The sequence below is a fragment of the Nelumbo lutea genome, chromosome 1, assembly GCF_056320005.1.
Source record: "Nelumbo lutea isolate HS-2025 chromosome 1, American lotus-T2T, whole genome shotgun sequence".
In the NCBI taxonomy this organism is placed as follows: domain Eukaryota; kingdom Viridiplantae; phylum Streptophyta; class Magnoliopsida; order Proteales; family Nelumbonaceae; genus Nelumbo; species Nelumbo lutea.
The window spans coordinates 202787793-202808159 of record NC_142684.1 but is presented as its reverse complement, the minus strand read 5'-3'; the positions used below and the strand labels follow the sequence as shown (position 1 = coordinate 202808159).

The following is a 20367-nucleotide window of genomic DNA, read 5'->3' as shown; positions in this document are numbered from 1 at the left end:
ATATAACATATAATTAATATGTTATAAAATACCTATCAAAGTTGGACTTTGGGCTTTATATAGGGTTGGGCTCAGGCTCAAGATCTAGGCCTGATGGTCGGGATAGGCTTGGGCTCGGGCCTAGTATTTTTTTATTTATAAAGGGGCAAAGTCCAACCTGAACCCGACCCATGATCAGGTCTAATTTATATAATATATATTATAAATATAAAAAAATCGAAGAACCAAAAAATCAAAATGGTAAAAAATCGAAACCGATCAATCGATTAACTAGTGGTACCAGTTTGGTTTCAGTTCGAAGAAATCAAAAACCAGTAGGACTGGTTCAATTTGAAAATTTTGATTATGATTCGGTTAACCAAACTGTGGACACCCTTAGATAAGATATGCCCAACTTATTACCAGAATGCAAAGAAACTAACTTTTGTTATTTTTTCCCTCAAATTTAGATATTCAAAGTGGATAATATCCACCATTATTAGGCATCAAGCAAGGCAAGCAATGACCTCTCCTTGTTATGTATGGATGGTGTGTTTTGTAAAGATTTAGGGGTTGCTTTGTAACGAGCTTATATCTTGGTTGCACTTTTCTATGAAAGAAACAATTCAAAAGATCATATTACTTTATAAAAAGATTTACACCCATCCCAATTTAAGTGAAGTTTGGCATGGATACCAATTTCCCAAAAATGGGTGTCACATCGGGTCCACATCAGAATTTGAAGAATTAGTGATATTTTTCCTTACTTGGTTGGCTGATTATGTCAATTTTCGGGAAATCAGCAAAAAAAAATCGATCTCTAAAATAAGTCTGGGCAGGGATCACCACATTTGGGTGATGTTTGGCATCAAAGATTATTCCTCACCCCTAATTTTTTCAAAATCAATGATTATTGAAATCAGTGATTTTCCAAAAATTACTCTTTTTTGTCATTTGGTATCATTTCCTCCAATGTCATCGATTTTTCAGAAATCATTTTTGAGATTGTTTGGTATTGATTTTCAATAGTGATTATTTTTCATTTAAGCACTAAAACATCATCTCGTCCCCTGCCACGTAGGATGCCATCTGATCACCCAACAAAAATCAGAATAGCATGAAAATCCAAGAATCACCATGAAGCAAAATGAAGTGTTTGATTGTTTGGTGTTGTTTGATTGCAATGCAAATGAGATAAAATAAGACATGAAGCAAAATAAAGTAAAACCCAAAATAAAATTAAACGAGAACTTACATTTTTTTCATTTGCACTTCCATGCATTTGTGTTAGTACAAATTACAACAATAAAATCAATCCAGATCGAAGAACCGCCCTACCCCCCCCCCCTTAAGTCGTATTTAAATGCGATGGAAAAATAAAAAATCCATCATGTAAAAGCCAGTCATGGAAAAATCCAATGTGTAAAAATTTGTCGGTTTAAAACTGCTAAACCGTTGAGAATTTTTAAGTGAGAATGAATGTAAAAGTACATCAATTTTATCGATGTATCATTTACATCGATTACCGATAGGACTGTTCATAGCAAGACTCAAACCGACTAAACTGACTAATCCAGTCCGACCCAACCCGAGTCGGCCGATTTTTCTTCAACACCAGTTGGTTTCGGGTTACAAAAAAACATAAACCGATATGAAAACCAAAACCAAACTGGCCTGAACCGACTTAGATGTTTTATATATATATATATATATATTATATATAAAACTTCACCTTTAATCCATCAAATCATTTTTAATTTCTAGGCATCCAGCCTTGGCTTCTTAGACTTGAATCCTTTACCATTCACACCGACAGAATCATTCACAAAACTGACCCAAATCGACACAAATTGACTCAAACCGATCAAATCGGTTTTACTTAATATAAGGTCAGTTTCGATTTCATTTCTAGGTAAACTGACCAGGTCAGGTCAGTTAGAAAAATGTCAATAAATCGACTCAACCTAACCCATGAATAACCCTAAATTATTTAGATAAAAGTCAACCAGAAAACATGATTACATGGATTTTCGATATAATTTTTACATAGAAAACAAACAGCTACAAAAGTATATCAAGTATAGAAGTTTACACCGTTGTCATTTTCATGGAGAGATATTTCTAATACACGGCGGTGGTGTTCAGTGAGTTTGCATCATGTGCGGAGGCTGTCAATTCACTCAGTTGCAGTAGCCCACACGGAGATTCTCACATCCTCCAAATTACCATCCGGATTCAAACATTGATGAATGTGAAAGGAAAGCCAGACTGATGGTCTTTCGTAGATCTAACGTATTTCTCACTTCCCACTAATAAATGAGATGAGAACAATGTTTTAAAAATCGATCCGGAGGCTGAACCACCTTTGCCTATGGGAAACTAGTGGAGCCAGGTCGGCCGGTTCAATCTTTTAATTGGGTTTCAGATCAGATTTTGATTGGGTTTAGCTCATGTCTGACTTTTCTCGTATCCTATGTTTCTCACAGGCTAGTATAACCCCGAGGAAAAATACAGATATGGCCTTAGCTAAGAACAGTGACACTGTTCATGGTCGTCGAGCAGGGTGAGGTGGGTTCGGTGCCCCTATTCAAACTAGTGGGGTCAGGTCGGGTTGGAGTGATGACCCGTTGACATCCCTGTGAATATGCAATCCAAAATTTATCCGTTTGTAACCACTTCTAAGGCAACAACAGTGTGAATCCAAGAAATGACTCTTATCTTGAATGCCCAAGGAAGGGTAAAATACAAAAATCTCTCTTGAAGCTTCTGACAATCATAAAAACCCCTCTTATAGTCTCATTTTAACAAATACCTCCCAAGAAGTTCACCAAAACCTTCCTTCCGTCATTGTTCCAGATGTAAAACATTAGACTGATGCATCAGTTTTTTCCAAATATCCATTCTACCATTTTATAAATTATTTTACATACAAAATTACTGAAATAATCACATTTTAACTCAACAAAACAAAACATATTTCAGTAATTTTACATATAAAATTACTGAAATGATCATTAAAAGAGGTTTTTGTTAAGTTAAAATGGGGTTATTTCAATAATTTTATATGTAAAATAATTTATAAAAGGATAGAATGGGCATTTGGAAAAAATTGGTGCATCAATCTTACGCTTTCCATCTGGGACAGTGATGAAAGGGAGGTCTTTGTTGAGTTTATCAAAAGCTCAAGGGAGGTATTTGTTAAAATGAAACTATAGGGGAGGTTTTTATTACTGTCAGAAACTTCAGGGAGATTTTTGTATTTTATCCTAAAAAGGAAAACAAATTAAACGTTCTACACGTTGGAAAATAGTATAAATAACCAAAAACCTATTTAGGGAGAGTTAAAATTGAGGCAGATAACTTAATCAAAATTAGATACAACCAAGGCGTGCATATACAATAAAGCAGACTTTGCCCCCACTTGTAACAATGTTAAGAGTGTGAAATGGATTCACACGCTTTGTTCTTACTTCTTGGGATTCAATGATGATTCATCTCTCCATTTTACACATTTATAAAAAGACCTCTCTTACAGCAGAGAAGCGCCCAACTCAAAAAAAAAAAATATATATATATATATATATATATATATTAAAGATAGGAAACTATAGGAAAGTAAGAGAAAGAGTACCTATAAGAGACGGCCAGCTCGTATTAGGTGCACACACGTGTGAAATGTGGTCTCGTTCCCAACCCCAGATGCATACTTCTCTTTCTTCTCTTGCACCCCAAAACCCCCTAGGCAGCACTTATTAGCTCAACCAACATTTTGTACCTATCCAATGCTTTTTCTCAAATTCATGGGAGTACACAAAAGATTTCAAAAGGAAATGAAATATTCAAAGAGAAAAACATACATAGAAGTCAAGGGGCAGGACCAAAAAAACACTAAAAACATAGTTTTTGAATCTCACATGGAAATAAAACAAGCAACAGTACAGGATGCAAGACCCAATTTGTCCTTGAAGGATGAAAAACAAAGGAACTATGGGGAGAATGAAGTAAATAAGAGCCATCCTTCTTCTATGTTTTGTTACCTGCTAAAATCCTAGACATTGATGCAGATACAAGTATCTAATATGCTTGTACCATGCTTTTATACCTATAAGAGTTTTTTTTTAAGCTAAATGTCATTTCCCAAGAATTATGTTTTGCCAAATTTAATTAAACTTCTAACATGAGCAGATCCTTCATAGTATGACACTATAACTTGTTCAAACATACCATTTTACACATTTTGCTAGTATTAATGCAGTAAAGTACATCTATAAGTATCCATGCATAATTCAGTATCATATCTGATGAATGATGTATCAGGCACCGGTAATGCTAGGCATGTACAGGTACACATCTATTATAGTCTGCTAACCATCTTCAGCCTCCCAATGCTCAAAAGGATATTTTCATATTTGTTTTCCTGTAACTGAAGAGTATGGCTGTGAGAATCCAACAGTTTTTGCAATAGCAGAATCCTAGTAAAATGATCTACAATCTTAATTCAATTAAAAGCCCTTGAATACAAAGCGGGCAATAGCTGTAACAAGGATGATTGTTTATATACCTTACATACAATGGTATCTATATATCATGTATAGCACAAATGCTTATATCAATTTCCATACAGTCAAATAAATTAGTAGCCCCGTGTCACTAATCTGTGCTGCATGAATGAATGTATGTAACAGTGTAAGATAAGCATTGATGGCCACAACTAAATCCATACCTACAATACAAGACCTTCATTTTGGTCAGCCTTTTAGATGAGCATTGATGGCCACAACTAAATCCATACCTACAATACAAGACCTTCATTTTGGTCAGCTTTTCTTCCTTTCAGATATTCATGCCTGCTCTGAGCTCTGTTTGTCTAAACTGTACATTCTAGAGTAGCCCTAAGAGCCGTTTATTTCACTCTGATAACAATGAGAATTATACACTTCATTGAATTTGTAGTCCTGTTCCATCCATTTCCTCTTCCAAGGTCTGCTCTCTTCTGAGTGAGTCTGTTCTGTACATTGTTAGGAAAGACTAATTTATGATACATCTGACATATTCCGTTTTCACCCAAACAAACTCTCAGCATTTTACTATCATTGTGGAAGTTGGATCTGGTTCAGCCTATTAAACCAAATTGAATGCAGAATCATGTGGAAGATATCATATCTGATTGGTCTTGGGTTCCAAAGAAAATGCTTCTGCACCATCTTCACGTTTGTTTGCATAGAAAGGTACCGTCGCAAAGGGATTGCCAAGAGGATATCCTTCAAATTCGGTATATCCTTCTCTGCAACAATCACTGAGAATACACTCCAATCTAACACTTCATTAAATGGAGGAACAAAATTATCTGCAATGATCACTGGAACACACTCGTAATATATCGCCTCAACAATCCGGGGACTGTTCACCTCATAGCCCATAGGACAGATACAGAACCTGCTTGATTTCATATGTTGAATATAAGACATCTTCCTGGAAATTCTGTTTGGTAGAGGACCATAAATCCTCATATCTTCATCTTTACCTTTCCAGTACTTGAGCAGGATGGGACGGACCCTACCATGCATATTTCCAGCAAAGAAGGCAAGGATTGGGCGCTGAGAAACTCTTTTCCCACCAACTTCTCTGAGAGGTTTCCTTGGATTTCTTATGGTGGTTTCTGGCAAGGAGACATCTCTTCCAGCAACAAAAATTCCTTCAGATAGATCAGCATTGCATAGAGCTTTTATGGTGTTTTTGCTTAATTCCTCATGCGCAGTCACAGTGTATGGACCCTGCAGAAGATTAAAACAAAGTGACAATAACAGTAAGAACATCAGTGAGATACTAGGACTTGATTGACATATATGGAGCATAAGAGAAGAAGAGAAAGCAAATTTGCTTAAATCTCAACAATAAAACAACACTGTGATACATCTCAAAGGATAAGATGTTATAGATTATGGAACAAAGAGAGAAAACTGGAGCACAAGAACTAGTGCCACTGTCCAAATTCAAAATAAAATTTGCTGAACAAGAAAAAAAATATAAAAATGGAAAACCCTGGACTGACAAGTATGAGAATGCAAGTTTGAGTCTCAGTGGCCAATTTGTTCAACAAAATAATGAAGGTTAGGTTCGTATGCAGTCCACCCGTCCCAAAACCCCAGATAGCCAGGACCAACATTGGAAAATGTCCCTTAGAGCTTCATAAAATAATGCAATTCAAAGAGATAAAGGATGATGAGTAGGATTGTTTAGCACTCAATATGGGTAATCTCCCAGTTGAAAATTTGACCTGATCAAATGAATCTATCTGGTCCATTACATATCTTGCATGGTAAGGAAAGAAATGGCATAGGGACTCAAATAATTACAACCATTCAATCAACAATTTTTAGTCTGGTAGGTCTCTTAGGCGGATCTATTTGCACCATATTCACGATTAGGCCTATGGAAGATTGTACAAACATTCTATTAATGGGTGTTGTTGGTTTTGTCAATAAAAGGTTGAAACTTTGGAACTTAGAAACATCTTATGACTTTGGTTTTAAATGAGGAAGTTCCCTTCCTGTCACTTGAAGAGTGTTTGGGATTAATGCATTTCACATATGGTCCATTTCACGAAGTTGCCACATCAGCATTTTATGGAATCAGGAATGCATCATGTTTGGAAAAATTGATTCGTGCAGAAAAGTTTTTGCAATGATTTGCCTAGAATTTTGGGATAAAGATGATCCGTGAATCACTATTTTGATGCTTCTTAAATAACCTTGGTGATCTTGAATCACTATTCTGATGTGATACATAAAAAAGTGAAAAATCTGACAACTTTTATGAGATATCATATCCTGATTGCAATAAAAAAATTAATAATAAAGTTAAAGCACTTTAAACGCCCAGTTATCATGCATCTGCACCAAAAATATTTTTTTCAAAGCAACAATGCTTAATCTGGGTGGTGCTTTCCTGATTCACAGTGAAATACATGGTTCATGAAATACATCTCTGCCAAATACCCATTTATAGTGTCTAGAAATTCTGCAGTTATTTCCACTGGAAGACATCTAAACAGAAAAATAATTTTTCAAAAACTCTGTAATAGCTTAGCAAAATAAAATAGGCTCCACTGTATATCATAAATAGGAGAAGCACAATTACCATACCCAATCATGGCAAGCAACTAAAAAATGATCTGATCCTCGTGTGTGGTTCCAGAAAGGATACTTAGCAGCTATCATGTTCACATAGTCCCTGAGAAAGATTGATAAGGGCTGCAAGCTATGCAAGCTAGGAACATAAAGTGTTGCTTCCATCTGGCGTGCACTATAAGGCAAATAGAATAAGTGGGCCTTTGATGGGTCCTTCGTGACAAATTTCCGGCTTTCCTCCATTAACTTCATAAACCATCCTTCAGAAGCATAAATGCCAAATAGATGTGGTTGGTGAAAAATTGGTCTTTTTCCGTCCTTGTAGATGTAAACTTTGAGTATGTTTTCCATTAGCTCATAGCTCCTGGAAGTTTGACAGTTCAGTGGCTTGTCAATACCACAATTTCCATTTGAGATACTAGAAAAGAATCCCGGTAATTTATTCAAATTTCATAATGACTTTTAACTTCATACTCATATAACATGAGAACTATATCAAACCTAAATATGAGTAAGCTAGCAGTTAAATCTAAGTACTGTTATGAATTATAGAAAGAAAAAGGGAGAAGGGAAACACCATACTAGGTCACACCTGATAGAATCAAAGACTAATACAAGCATAATTCTCAAGGGATGTATTCACAAGTTCATAATGACACTGGTTTAAGGTGCAATTAATCTGGATGTCATGTTGAACGTTTTTGAATTTTTGACACGCTATTTTCACACATGTTTCTCTTGACTTCCAAAAATGATGCCAATATGGTGTATATAACTATCTATTATGCCTTATAAAAGAGTTAATAGGGGCATTTATTAATGCATCCTCTCAAAGAACCATTCAACCTAAAAGCTTAAGCTGTTAGGTGAGGTCCTTGAATAGGTTGATATTCTCTAACATGCCCCCTCACACAAAAGCCCATTGGGCTTGAAGTGTGAACAAGCACAGGCCCACCCATACTGTGCTGAAACTTATTTAATTATAATGGGGGTAACGAGGATCGAACACTAGACCACTTGGTCAAAATTGCTCTGATACCATCTCAAAGAACCATTCAACCTAAAAGCTTAAGCTGTTAGGTGAGGTCTTTGAATAGGTTGATATTCTCTAACACATCCCATTATCAAAAATTAAAATATCCTGCAGCTTTCAAGAAGTGCATGGATATAACCAAATTTAAGAGATTGTGTTTATCACGAAATTCAAATTAAGAAAAAGGAGTTGTAGCAAGGATTCATGAATTAAAGAAAAGTTAGCTATTCTAAGGCGAGGTGGCTGTGTTGTGAAAGTACTCAGCCTATTAATAATTGTAGGCTCCATGGACCTTTTATGCTATAGACAATGGAGATAAATCATCAAATAATAGATTTTTAGAAAGTTAATTTCACACTTTTCTAACACAAACAAAGATGAATTTGGTTTTCATATCATTAGAAAACTGAAAGGCATTGGTCCACCTACCAATGTCACATGATTTGGATGTGATCTAAGAGAGCTATAACTGTATGACAAAATAGGAGTCTGCTAATGGGAACCACTATGATGTGGTTTGAGAGAGCTATGGTCATATGACAACATATGAGTTTGTTACAAGAATCACTATTCTGGATAAATAAAATGTCCTTGTTCAGTTCCAGGTTATTTAATTTACTTCATAATTTGTTTCAGTTATTCAAACTGAAATTTGAGTATTATGTATTTAGTTTTCAAACTGAACATAGTTTAAAATTTTCTTATGTACTTACTTTTGAGACAAATCTGCCCCTGATTAACTGTCTTTCTCCCTGGCAGCCAGATTGTATTTATACTTTAAAAATGGAAAAAAAATCTCAAACCCTGGAAAAACACCTCTATCTACCAAAGTACAGGCCCTAAAAAGTGCATATCAATGTTGAGTGAAAGATAAAGCTTTCACTTTATGTGTTGCAGTGCAATCTTCCAGGACTTTCTCTTGATTGTGAGGATCATGAAACTCTGTCAAGACCTTGTTCTAGGTTATTAAGATTATAATCACATTTTAACCTCAATAAGATAGGTGGGACTCCACTTTCTATTCATTTTTATCACACTTCAATTTTATTTGTCTTTGATAACTTGTATTCTAGCTTTCTTTTACTATAATGTTACTAACCCAGTAACCCTAGAATCTAAATTATGTCCTGAATTTAGTTTGGATGTTCTAACTCCATCCCCAGTCATGTTCCATTCATCCAGCCACAATCCTTATTATTTTCTTTGTTTTTCCTTTCTTTTGTTTTATTTTCTTTTCAATTTTTCATCATTTAGTTCCCATCAACAACTTTGGTTGTTCAAATTCAGCAATTCTCATGAGGATATCAGACATTTTTTATGAGGTCTTTCAAGGTTAAGAAGGGCCATTACACAATGCTGGTTCCAGCTAGTCTGCACCTTGAGGTCTTTCAATGGTAAGCAGCAGTGCAACAAATCCAGAAAGAGGAAACTTTACATGTGGGCTGTCCTACTAGAAATTTAAACATGCATCAGTATTTCAACCCTAAAAATTCAGCTCTGTGTACCAGATTCATAGGTTTCTGAGACCAGACTATCTTGCCCTACATTATGACAGTATTAGTAAAATAGATATATAATTTCAGGATACCAAGAGGACCTAATATCTAAAAAGAGAGTAATTCTTACAAGAAAACCATCCCTTTAGAGTAAGAAAATGAGAGTTTAGTGGGGATAAAGAAAAAACCATCAATTCTGATACAATAAAGAACTTGGAGAGAAAAGGTTCCCCAATAATATGTAAGGCACATAGAAGTTCCAAACAATTTATTGATAATAGACGGATACTGCCATAGAAGTATACTTCCAAGGTAATACTTGGCTTAATGGCATGAACTTCAATGCTATTTAAACTTTAGACACATCACAGAACAGTTTGAAACCCTTGGTAAATCAGGAAGGATGAACAAGAATTCAAAAAAAAAAGATGTGGCTCAAATGCTTGATATCAGAGAAACCCAATAGACATTGGGCTAACACCACTTGTTTGGCCAACCAATTCAGTACATTGATGACCAAGAAGATATACAAGATATATCATATCCCAAAACCATCTCTCTAGTTTGTAATAAAAACAAGAATAAGAATCGATACAGAACTACAGGTAGGGTACCATTCCTATATCTTAACATCTATAACCCTTCTTTATATGACCATTATCATGGAAACCATATGCATACAGAAGCTGAAGATAAGCCACTGTTAGGACAGAATACCATGCCATTAACAACATGTACTCAGAATATAAATCAATTTGTAACTTTTATGAACTAAAAAGAGTGAGAAAGTCTACTACTTTTAGTCTAACAAGTACAACAACTCATATTAAGGCCAGTGGCAACAAAGAAATCATCTCTGTCATTCTGCCTATAAACATATTATGGCTCCTGCAAGCAGGAAGTTAGAAGTCAATTATTGACTGCAGCACAACATTAATGCCAAGTAGAATAACTTCTCATATATGAATCAAATTATATTAAGCAAGCCTTTGGTGTATCTCCCCAGCTATTAAATAAACTATGTTACATAGCGCAACTCTGTTCAATACCATATCGGTACTTTTTCAAATCATTTCTCATCAACCTAAATCATATCCATTTTTAACCTGCAGTCCTTTGGAAGCCTTTCACAGCAACCAATGAATTCCTCCTTGCAGTTACTAATAATGGCTTCATTGCAACCAAAAAATCCATCACAATGGAGAGTCCTTTATCTCATCATCTATTAGATTGATCCATAGCTTCCTCATGCCTACCCCCACCAAAAAAAAAAAAAACTCTACATGTATCTTTCTTAGCTTTGTGGCTCCTGCAAATCATCCATCCTAACAGAGAAGTCATCCTTTTAAATGTTTTGTCATCACAAAGCATCAACGCAGTAGAGCATACAAGGGTTATTTGTATCTCAGAACGTTCTCCTCAAAAGACATCCTTTTTTGTTTTGGTCTATAATACTCCAAAACAACATCTTTGCTTGAACAACCCCTACATGGGAAACATTTTTCAATCTCTTCCTCCTGAAAATTCGGTCGCAACAACAAAAAGGCATCATATTTGAGCTCATCCTAGCTATTAAACTTAGATGAAACATCATCTTTATTCATTTTCAATAAGTTGAAGTAATTATGTCTGCATTAGTTTATTTGTTGAACCTTTTTCTCATGCAACAGGTAGAATCTGAATGCAGCATTTGCAGCCTAATTCCTATGGTGATGAATATAAGCACAACTGAAATTCCTTGGAAGTTACACATTTGCTCCATCAATGAGTAGATATTTTATAGTAGCCTCATTAGATACTATATCTCTCTTGGTATATCAAGATAACAGGTATGAGTATAAACTAAAATATTTGAGAGCTACAAAGATGGATATTAAATCATTAGCACTGCATAATAATATTTCTCCTAGAGTAGTTGTTACTACTAATAAATAGAAACTCTGTTATAGGCATTTCTATATATTCAATGTACTTCAATGCCTCTGATCTGTTGTGTGTCTTCTGTAACAGAGAGCTGCAGGCATCCAGTCACTTGTTCTTGCATTGCAATTTCAGTGCTTCAATATGGAACTATTTCCTTGCTACTCTAAATCTGAGTTGGTGTGTTCCAGGGTCAGTGAAGGACCTGCTAAAAGGATGGTCCAGGGTATGTCAAGGAAAGGGAAGCTGTGTTGGTCCTCTATCCCGGCTGCAATCTTATGGACCATCTGGCTGGAAAGATATAGCAGAAACTAGGTTCAGAAGCAGTGGTGATTAATGCTGCAGTAGGGTTCTTAAAGAGTTGGTTGTCTGTTCATAATGTATTTAGAAGTGATACTTTTTCTTCTTCCTTTTTGAGGGTGGATTTTTTTGGGGGTCCATAGTGGGTGGTCTTGTACAGTTCTCGTTGTACAAAGGACCTTGATCAGGTTTTATTTCAATATACTATACTTTGCCTTTTACAAAATGTACTTCATGGAAGAGAAACACTGTGAGTTGAACATAGTACAATAAGATATTGAAAATTTTTCATGAAATTGTTCAGTTGGAAATTTCATGAAAAGCTAATGATAGTTCTTCCCTCCATCAGAAGAAAAATTAGGCCAAAAATTAGGATGCATTATAGGAAAATGAAACTTCTGTTGAAGAGAAACAAATGAAATGCTTTCAAAAAAAATCTCATAGAATTGAAAATAAAGTTGTCAAAATTATATGCCATATAAAAGACCCCATCAAATACAACTTTTTAGTTACTTCGGGCAAACTATACACAACTCTGCCTCTTAGGCCAAGTTATCCCTTCAAATAGTGAAAGGAAATTTTCCTTTTATTTTTTTAATTATATTAGCTATTCAGATTGCCGTATTTAACTCACAGTATAATGATTCCATTGCATTGCATATACTGAAATAATAAAAAGGTACCAACATGGGAATTTTTTAATACTTACCTTTTAAAGATTGAAATATTTCGAAACAAAGGAGCATAAAGATCAGGATCGTCAGTAACTACTGGGGCGTGGTTGATCTCTTTCTTGGCATATAAAAGTGCCTCATGAGGTGGCAAAGACCATACATATTTCTATATCAAATACCAAGGAAAACAAAACAAAACAAACTAAGAAAGCTCCCAAAGTCTAACTGCAAAGAATAAATGAGAAATTCACAATAAATCCTACCTGCCATTTAGAGGGCACTGTTTTAGGTGGAGGGGGTGCGACCTTAAACTCATCAAATGTCTCTTTCCTAACACGCTTCCTCCTCTTCCTCCTAGAACTACTTGGTAATACTTCCTTCTTATCTACCCTTCCTGGTGGTGATTGGAATAAACCAGTGGTAGAATTCAGAGAAACTAGAGAAGAAACTGGAACAGATGAAAATTGTTGAGGCCTCACCAGAGGATTAGTGCCATTAACCTGTACCATAGCAACTGAGGCGTTGTGTGATGAGACTGTTGCTGGGGGAAAGAGAAACGACATGGTCAGTGGATAAGGAAGAGTACACGATTGAAGCACAGTTCCAGCTGTTGTAACGATGGCAACAACAAAAAACAATTTTCTCCATTCGATTCTGTATATTCTACAGTGGCGTCTGAGTTGTTTCATCAGAGAAACAAAGACCACCTGTAGTATGTCCTTTATATCATCATCTAAGGATGAAAGCCAATGCTACTGAAGCATTCCAATCTTATAAACCAAATTAAAACGCAATGACGAAACCTGAGCACATCTTTGTAAGATTTCATTTGAAGAAACTGGACCCAAAAGTCGTGAACTGTAAACTCCTTTGAGTTCTTAACAAGGAAAATGCCAAATTTCTCCCTTAGCAGAATTTCTTCGTATGATAGCTTCACAACATCTGAAAAAATAAACAAAAACCTGAAAGACACAGCGCAAAAGGTAACTGCTTTCAGTCATAGTAGAGAAAAAGGAGAAATTAAGTCAACGTTAATGAACTTTTCGCCATAACTATAACCCAGGCTTATAAAATAAATGGCGCAGATTAACGCAAGATTAATTTACATCAACGTCTGGTTTAAACAAACAACCAAAAAATCTAAAAGAAACATATAGAGATGCTCTTCAGTTGGATTACCAAAATTAATAGGGTATAGAGATACTATGACTACTCAATGCACAAAAACGAAACCGAATTACCTCAGACATGACCATAATAAAGAAACCATGAGAGGAATCAATTTGAATAGAGGGAGGTTTCACTTTAAACGAATTATTTTTTTTTTCTTCGCTACGAGTAAACGAATTGACAGTGCTGAGTTCTCCTTTCAATAAGAAAAATAAAGACCCTATAGAACAGAGTCTGAGCAAATTAGGAAACTAGAACAGCGTTGAACGAAACAAGTCGACACATAGAGATCGCATTAAATTCATGAAACGAAAACATCACGAAGAGCTTCCGTACCTTTTTCTATGAAGCTTGAACAGAGATGTATAAACACGATAATCAACACAATTACGTCCGAAAATCGCCGAATAAGGATAAAATGGTGCCTTTTCCGAAAATAAATATGTGCATGAAACAGGGAGGCGGAGAAATTATAACGACAAACGAGAAAAAACGATTTGGTGCAGACAAAATAGAGAAGAACCCATTGAATAAGAGAAGAAGAAAGAAGAAAGGAAAAAGAAGAAAGTGGAAAAAGCTTAAGCTGCCATGACATGGTTGAAAGATTGAGGGAAAGACCTGGGATGGCGATAGAGACGGCAACGATTTCGATACTTATATGGTTTTAAGTTTTAACGCTTTTGTCTCCACCTCTGCATTCGCTACACGTCCCTTCACTGGGAATGTTTGGTCCCATGGATCTAAGCTGGCCTTGGTCTCTTGGGCCTTGGCTACAATAGAACCGAGCCGATTATACCGGTTTTGGTTCTAACCTTTTTTGTCCAATTATAATTGGGTCGCTACCGGTTTTTGCTGTTCTGAACCGATTATATACTTTTTGTTATATATATTTTGTCTAAAAAGGTCATAAAAAGTTTTATTTGGGTTCGGCCGCTCTGGTTTGAGACTGGGTTTGCATGGTAGTTTTATTGATTTGAGACTGGGTTTGCATGGTAGTTTCATTGATTTGAGACCGGGTCCACCCCGTCCTGGCCAGACCCGACCATTGACAGCTCTATGATGATTACCCGTTAACAGATTGCAGGAACTAGGATAATAGGACCGGTCCCGGCCTATTTTTGTGGTCTACGACCAGCCGGTTTTTATTACTCGTTGATATCTTGGTTCCTACAAGCCTGAGTCTGCTGACCACAAAATGTTGAATATAAAGTTACACACATCTACAGTTGCACGTTGGGAACATCTCTTAAACTATTCATCGTCATTCTAAGGGAAGATGTTCTCAATGTGTGGCGCTCTGGTGTTAAGTGCACAATGATGTGAGTATGTGACTCAGCACTTCTGGACTCAGTTGCTACACCCCAATGAGATTTTTTTTACCAGTTTAGGTTTGGGCTAAAACGGCCCAAATTGTGGCCCAAATCTGAGAACAACCCCACTTCATGTAAAAATGCCAAGGGTCTTAATATCCGCTTCACCCCTGGGGAGTTCGAGCGCCCCACAACGTCCCACAGCACATTTGAGCCTTGTATTAGGAACATCTACATCTCCCAATAATAGTACAAGAAATGAGATGTGCTGTGAGACTTTGTGGGGCGCCCCTATTGGGCGCTGATATCTCCAAACAATTATTGAAATTTAAAATCCGATTTCAATGGATCAAAGCCGCATCTAATCCAAGTTAATCGGATCTTTGGAATCCTTTACCTTTAGACAGCTTAATTATATTCTTTCAGGTCAATGGAGTCATGGACCCGGCTTTATCTCTGGGTGACAGACAGATCACTGGTTCAACCATTACAGTTTCATCGATTCGTTGGCTTGACATCCAGGTCAATGGCTTCTTGACCAAAAGCAGGTATATTGTATTGCAGAAGAAATTGCGCTCAAACTATATGATTTATGACCGAAGCAGTTCCGATCTTCTCATGAACTGGGATCGGAGTCTTTTCAGACTGCTTGAATCGCATCTTGGAGGCCGAGTTCAGTCTGTGTTCGTCACTTCGTTGTCAGCGCCGGTTAGCGCAAGGATGAGGAAAAAAAGACCATGTGCAAGTGAATGAATCAATGAAGTGCACAACCATTCAAGAAGACGAGCCACATAACGCCCCCTGGTTAGGAGCGGCAACTGGTAACTTCGATTTAAAGTAGGAGTAAATTCCAATTGAAAGAGAGAGAGTGGAGATAAAAACTAAAATGAGAAGCTGCACATCTAAATCTTCTTCTTATTGATTTTACATTCGATTTGATTAATGCCCTGAGGCATCTTCATCTTTAACACCAGCCTAGAATAAACAGTTGATCCATCAATATGTTGCAGCTGATGGTCAAAACAACTATTATAAGATCCATGTTTACACTAATATTTCATGGTTGGAGATAATGAGCCATCATGGCATGAAACAGGAAACCAGTGGGTATTAATAGCTGTTCGTGCCATGAAATGATGATCAAGCACCCTGGGCTCGAGTTACGACCACAACAAAGAGAACAACAATAGAGAGCAAGAAGGAGGTTCTTAATTTGTCGTCAAAGAGATCCATGGTTTTCCCCCTTTCAGGAGGCTGAAACACTTCATTGACTAGCTCTGTAATCTTTTCAATTAGTTCCATAATTCTTGCTTTAGCGCTGCCCAAAATCCACCTGAGAATGCTCTCTGCCACATCAGAGCTCTGCGTGCTACCATCTTCGGCTGCATAGAACATGAAAAATCTAATGTGTGAAATATTATTTTTCTCCTAAGTAATCTGAAAGCTACATTTTCTCCCCTTTTAGCACTCCTGTCCTGTTTATATCTACACCCGAAAATCTGAAGTTCTACTAACAATTGCACATAACAATAAACAACTTTAGATCTTTATCCTTTGTACTACTGGAACTTGGAAGCCGACAGGTTAAATATTTTGACATTCTAACTTCTAACTTTAGCTTATTTATGCACCACACTTAAGTGTAGCCTATTAAAAATTTCCCCTTTAATATCCTTATTAAGTTATTATATCTCTGCCCTATTAAAAACTTCCCCTTAAATTTCCTTATATCTCTTCCCTATTAAAAAATTCCCATTTAATATCTTTATTATATCTCTGCCCTATTAAAAAATTCCCATTTAATATCTTTATTATATCTCTGCCCTATTAAAAAATTCCCATTTAATATCCTTATTCTCTGCCTATAAAATAAATGCTTCTTCTTGTTTCTGTAAGATAATGGGATTAGAGTAGATCATAAATTTTTGAAGCAGTCTGAAGGTACAGAAGAATGAAGCTATGTCTATAGCAGTATTCTTCTTCATATCTCATAGGTGCTCCAATTACTCAACCCAATTAACATTTGGGTGGAATGGTCTCAGTTAACAAGGTTTTGACATGTAGGTGTTCTCAAGTATTCTCAAATTGACTCATATACCTAGTACAAGCATCAGATCTAAAGCTTCTCTTCTTTATCTAGTGTGCAATGAAAATTAAAAAGAACCTACAATGCTTTATCTTTTTTTTGGGGGCCTCCCTTCTCAACATAGACAGACATTAGCTTCATCTTGGAACAAGATGATCTGACTGCTCTATGAGACTGAGGTGAGGATGATATTGTTATCTATGCCATCCTGGTGAACTGATAAGGTATGGCAGAGTCATGTCTTGATGTGTGAAGTTAAGGCTGATTTTGTCATCTACATCCACGGTTTTCCAGAAGGGGAAGAAAATGGAGCTTATACAGACAAAATTTAGGTCATCATCTAAGCCTTGCCCCAGGTCCGCCACATGAATCCTGTTTCACCATCATGTTCTGTTCTGTGCCATGATAGAAGTAAGATGCAGAACAAAAATAGCACCTAAAATCAACCTATCCACTGATACAACTAGAGAGTCAAGATATCCACATGATCAATGAGATATCTACAAAAAAAGAAAAAAAAACTATCATAGGAATAATCATGGAATCAGATTTTTTTTTATGATGTTTATCAAAACATAAAGAAAAACAAAATTTGTTTTCCAGATTACTAACAAACCTGCAGAAAATGATTGTGTGAGCTCTCTCACCACCTCATTGTTCAGGATGGCATTCCACACAGCTTTATCAGTAGATAATGAAATAACCATTTTCTGCATTCAATCAGAGATCCTTATAAAGATACAAGCATCAGAAAAAAATAGCACCTACAGAATTATATAAAACATCATCCCCAATTTGGAATGGTAAGGTATATTTATATTTGGCTCTTCTCTACATAAATTTTTGCAAGAAATGTGAGGATAAAAATGAATTGTTTTTCTATTGTGTTTTTCAGTTACTTCCAAAATAAAGGTTAAACAAGTGGGGATTGAAAAAGAATAAAAGAAATTGCACAGAACGAGATTTCATTAACTAGGCTGCCAATCCACAATCAAAATCTCCAACCCTTTGAATGAGCAACCTATTTGAACTAACTTATTTCAACTTTACTGACGGTTTCATTTGGAGAGGAGTTGATAAAGTCTCTAGTTGGTTGTAGCAAAGAGCTGAGATCAAGTCCTGCCTAAAAAAACTAAATTTTGATGCAGTTAAAGAAATTTGAAAATTGTAAAGTGATGAATCCATTAACCAAAATCGCTGGTCTGCACCAGAAAAAAGGGACTGAAAAGTGGGAATAGGAAAGGTAAGAAAATCTTCTCCCTAAATACCTACCTGCATCAAATTATCTTAGACCAACTCTCAAGTAAACCAGACACCATGATATTTTCCTTCTGCACACCATACCATCCTCCAATAAATCATATATAACCATACAAGCCTAACATGAACTAAAGATTCAAGTAGATGGAAAGTCATAATTTAAATGAATAATAGTAGTGAACAATTTTTTTTTTCTTTTCAAAAATGTGGTAGAGCCTTAGAATTACAATATCTGGCAACAATTTAATAGCTTGAGAATATAGAACTCTTAACAAGTGTACACTCTTGCTCCTATAACATAACATGAATAAGAAATTTATAGAAATCTGAGCAAGAAAAACCAAGCAAAACATATTTATAAGATACCAAATTGATATAAGAAGAATTCTAAGTAATAGAAGGCACCTTAATAGACAGATCTGCTTCAAATAAACGAAAGGCATCATAAACTCTTTCACATTGATGAGATTGCAACACATCCTTGTCAGATGTAGATGGAAATCCATGTTCAACAAGCTGAGAACACGAGGCTGGGGCAAGGACCCTACAGGAGCAAAACCATTGCAGTTGGGCTTTATGTTCTGCTTAGTGCTATTTCATGACCAAGGTTGTTGTAAGAGATGATGCCAGAACATAGGGAAACTAAAAGAAACACAGGAGAAAAGGGAAGCAGCTAGAAAAGGTCAGGTACTCACTGCCGAAGAGAAGAGATGGCATCTTGGACTTCATCCATAGACGGGACCGATCCCAGAGCATATCTACTACTGTAATAAAACCCATTTACTCTTTCGTCTTCTATCCCATCGACAGGCTCCCACTCCCACTCATCACCGTCACAGAAACAGTGAGAAGGAGAGCTAGAAAGCCAAGTGGGTGCGGTCGCAGATGTGGCCAAGACGGGAAGGTTACGTGAAGAAGCCAAGGAAGAAGACGGCAGAGAGCGGGGGTTGGAGGTGGTGGGCCTCTTGTGGGCGGTGGTGTTGGACCTTGAGACGACCTCTTGGACTCCACCCACACCAGCACCAACTACCTTTCCAACTGCTCTTAGCATCCCTCCTCCTCCCATCTCCCTATTTTTCCCAGACAAGCCCCTCCTTCTCTTTCTGGGAATGTTTAATATCTTATCTCCCTCAAATCTGTATTTTTTTTCTTCTTCGCTTTTTGGGTTTTTAGGTGGTAGGTCACAAAAATCTCTTAAATATGAAGTGCCATTCGATTCAAGGAGGAGATAGCTGATGTATGAAATTCAATTATACGCCTACACTGATAGCCAGCATCTACTGGTGTGATGAGACCTTTTAATCGGGAAGCTAAAAGAAAACTAGAACAGTACATCTCTTACATGATGGAAGTGAATGAACGTGGGACCGGCCTGTACACACAGCAATCAACAATGGCGTAAAGCCAGCGACCTCTTCTCCTCCTCCTCCTCCTCCGCCCTTATCTTTATCTTTCTCCTCTGAAATCCACCATAATCGAACAAGTGGCAGGCTCGTGATCCAATGCAACTTTGTTTGTTCTTGATCAGAGATGAGGAAAGGAGGCCCCCACGTAACAACGGCTGAATGGAAATTACGTCTGGCCCAATAGAGGGCGCCCCACGTGCATATCTCAGCGTGCATCGGAAACATCTCTCGAAATTATACGGTTGGGATATGCTGTGGGGCGCAGATGTGAATTCGAAAATTACTTCAACTCTGCAGCTAAAATACAGTAATATCGTTATCGTCAATCACCTCCATCACTGATAAAAAACGCTCACGTAAGCTGCGACCCTCGTCCCAGGATTGGACTATTAGATAATCCTGAGGGCTGAGCCTGAGGCGATTCAATTAGGCTGTGTTTGGTTTGAAGGAAAAAATAGGGAAAGGAAGGAAAATGCAGAAAAACCTATACAAGATTTCTAAAGGTTTTCTTTCCTTTTCCTTTTCCTTCCTTTCCCTACCTTTTCCTTCAAATCAACATAGTATTAGTGACTCGAAGAATCAATCACTTGATGACGGATGTTC

General features: G+C 36.7%; 2 protein-coding genes across 5 annotated transcripts; both read right to left on the bottom strand.

Moving 5' to 3' along the window:
- Nucleotides 1–4138: 4138 nt before the first annotated feature.
- LOC148880440 (Exostosin family protein) lies at nucleotides 4139–14327 on the bottom strand. Of its 4 annotated transcripts, XR_016104568.1 has the most exons (7): nucleotides 14039–14281; nucleotides 13336–13494; nucleotides 12796–13239; nucleotides 12568–12698; nucleotides 7125–7473; nucleotides 4703–5753; nucleotides 4139–4402 (listed from the first exon to the last, which is right to left on the bottom strand). XR_016104568.1 is itself a non-coding variant. In XM_088962352.1 (6 exons), exons 2-6 carry the CDS (start codon nucleotides 13343–13345, stop codon nucleotides 5070–5072), a joined length of 1452 nt encoding a protein of 483 aa, XP_088818478.1. In that variant the 5' UTR covers nucleotides 13346–13494; nucleotides 14039–14327; the 3' UTR covers nucleotides 4450–5069. The 4 variants fall into 4 exon arrangements, 3 of the variants coding, with proteins under 3 accessions (XP_088818478.1, XP_088818477.1, XP_088818476.1); XM_088962352.1 differs by lacking the exon at nucleotides 4139–4402 and having other exon boundaries at nucleotides 4450–5753; nucleotides 12796–13073; nucleotides 14039–14327; XM_088962351.1 differs by lacking the exon at nucleotides 4139–4402 and having other exon boundaries at nucleotides 4450–5753; nucleotides 14039–14291.
- A 1562-nt stretch (nucleotides 14328–15889) lies between these two features.
- LOC148880439 (uncharacterized) lies at nucleotides 15890–19864 on the bottom strand. Its single transcript, XM_088962349.1, has 4 exons — nucleotides 19054–19864; nucleotides 18764–18902; nucleotides 17715–17808; nucleotides 15890–16394 (listed from the first exon to the last, which is right to left on the bottom strand). Exons 1-4 carry the CDS (start codon nucleotides 19422–19424, stop codon nucleotides 16153–16155), a joined length of 846 nt encoding a protein of 281 aa, XP_088818475.1. The 5' UTR covers nucleotides 19425–19864; the 3' UTR covers nucleotides 15890–16152.
- Nucleotides 19865–20367: the final 503 nt, after the last annotated feature.

Excerpts from the sequence above, each read along its gene's own strand:
- LOC148880439 (XM_088962349.1), bottom strand. The coding sequence starts at position 19,424 with ATGGGAGGAGGAGGGATGCTAAGAGCAGTTGGAAAGGTAGTTGGTGCT. Across the intron at positions 18,903-19,053 it reads GCCATCTCTTCTCTTCGGCA|GGTCCTTGCCCCAGCCTCGT; the intron begins GTGAGTACCTGA and ends TTGCTCCTGTAG. Across the intron at positions 16,395-17,714 it reads CACACAATCATTTTCTGCAG|CCGAAGATGGTAGCACGCAG; the intron begins GTTTGTTAGTAA and ends TGTTCTATGCAG.
- LOC148880440 (XM_088962351.1), bottom strand. The coding sequence starts at position 13,221 with ATGAAACAACTCAGACGCCACTGTAGAATATACAGAATCGAATGGAGA. Across the intron at positions 12,699-12,795 it reads CAGTGCCCTCTAAATGGCAG|AAATATGTATGGTCTTTGCC; the intron begins GTAGGATTTATT and ends TATTTGATATAG. Across the intron at positions 5,754-7,124 it reads TAGTTGCTTGCCATGATTGG|GGTCCATACACTGTGACTGC; the intron begins GTATGGTAATTG and ends AATCTTCTGCAG.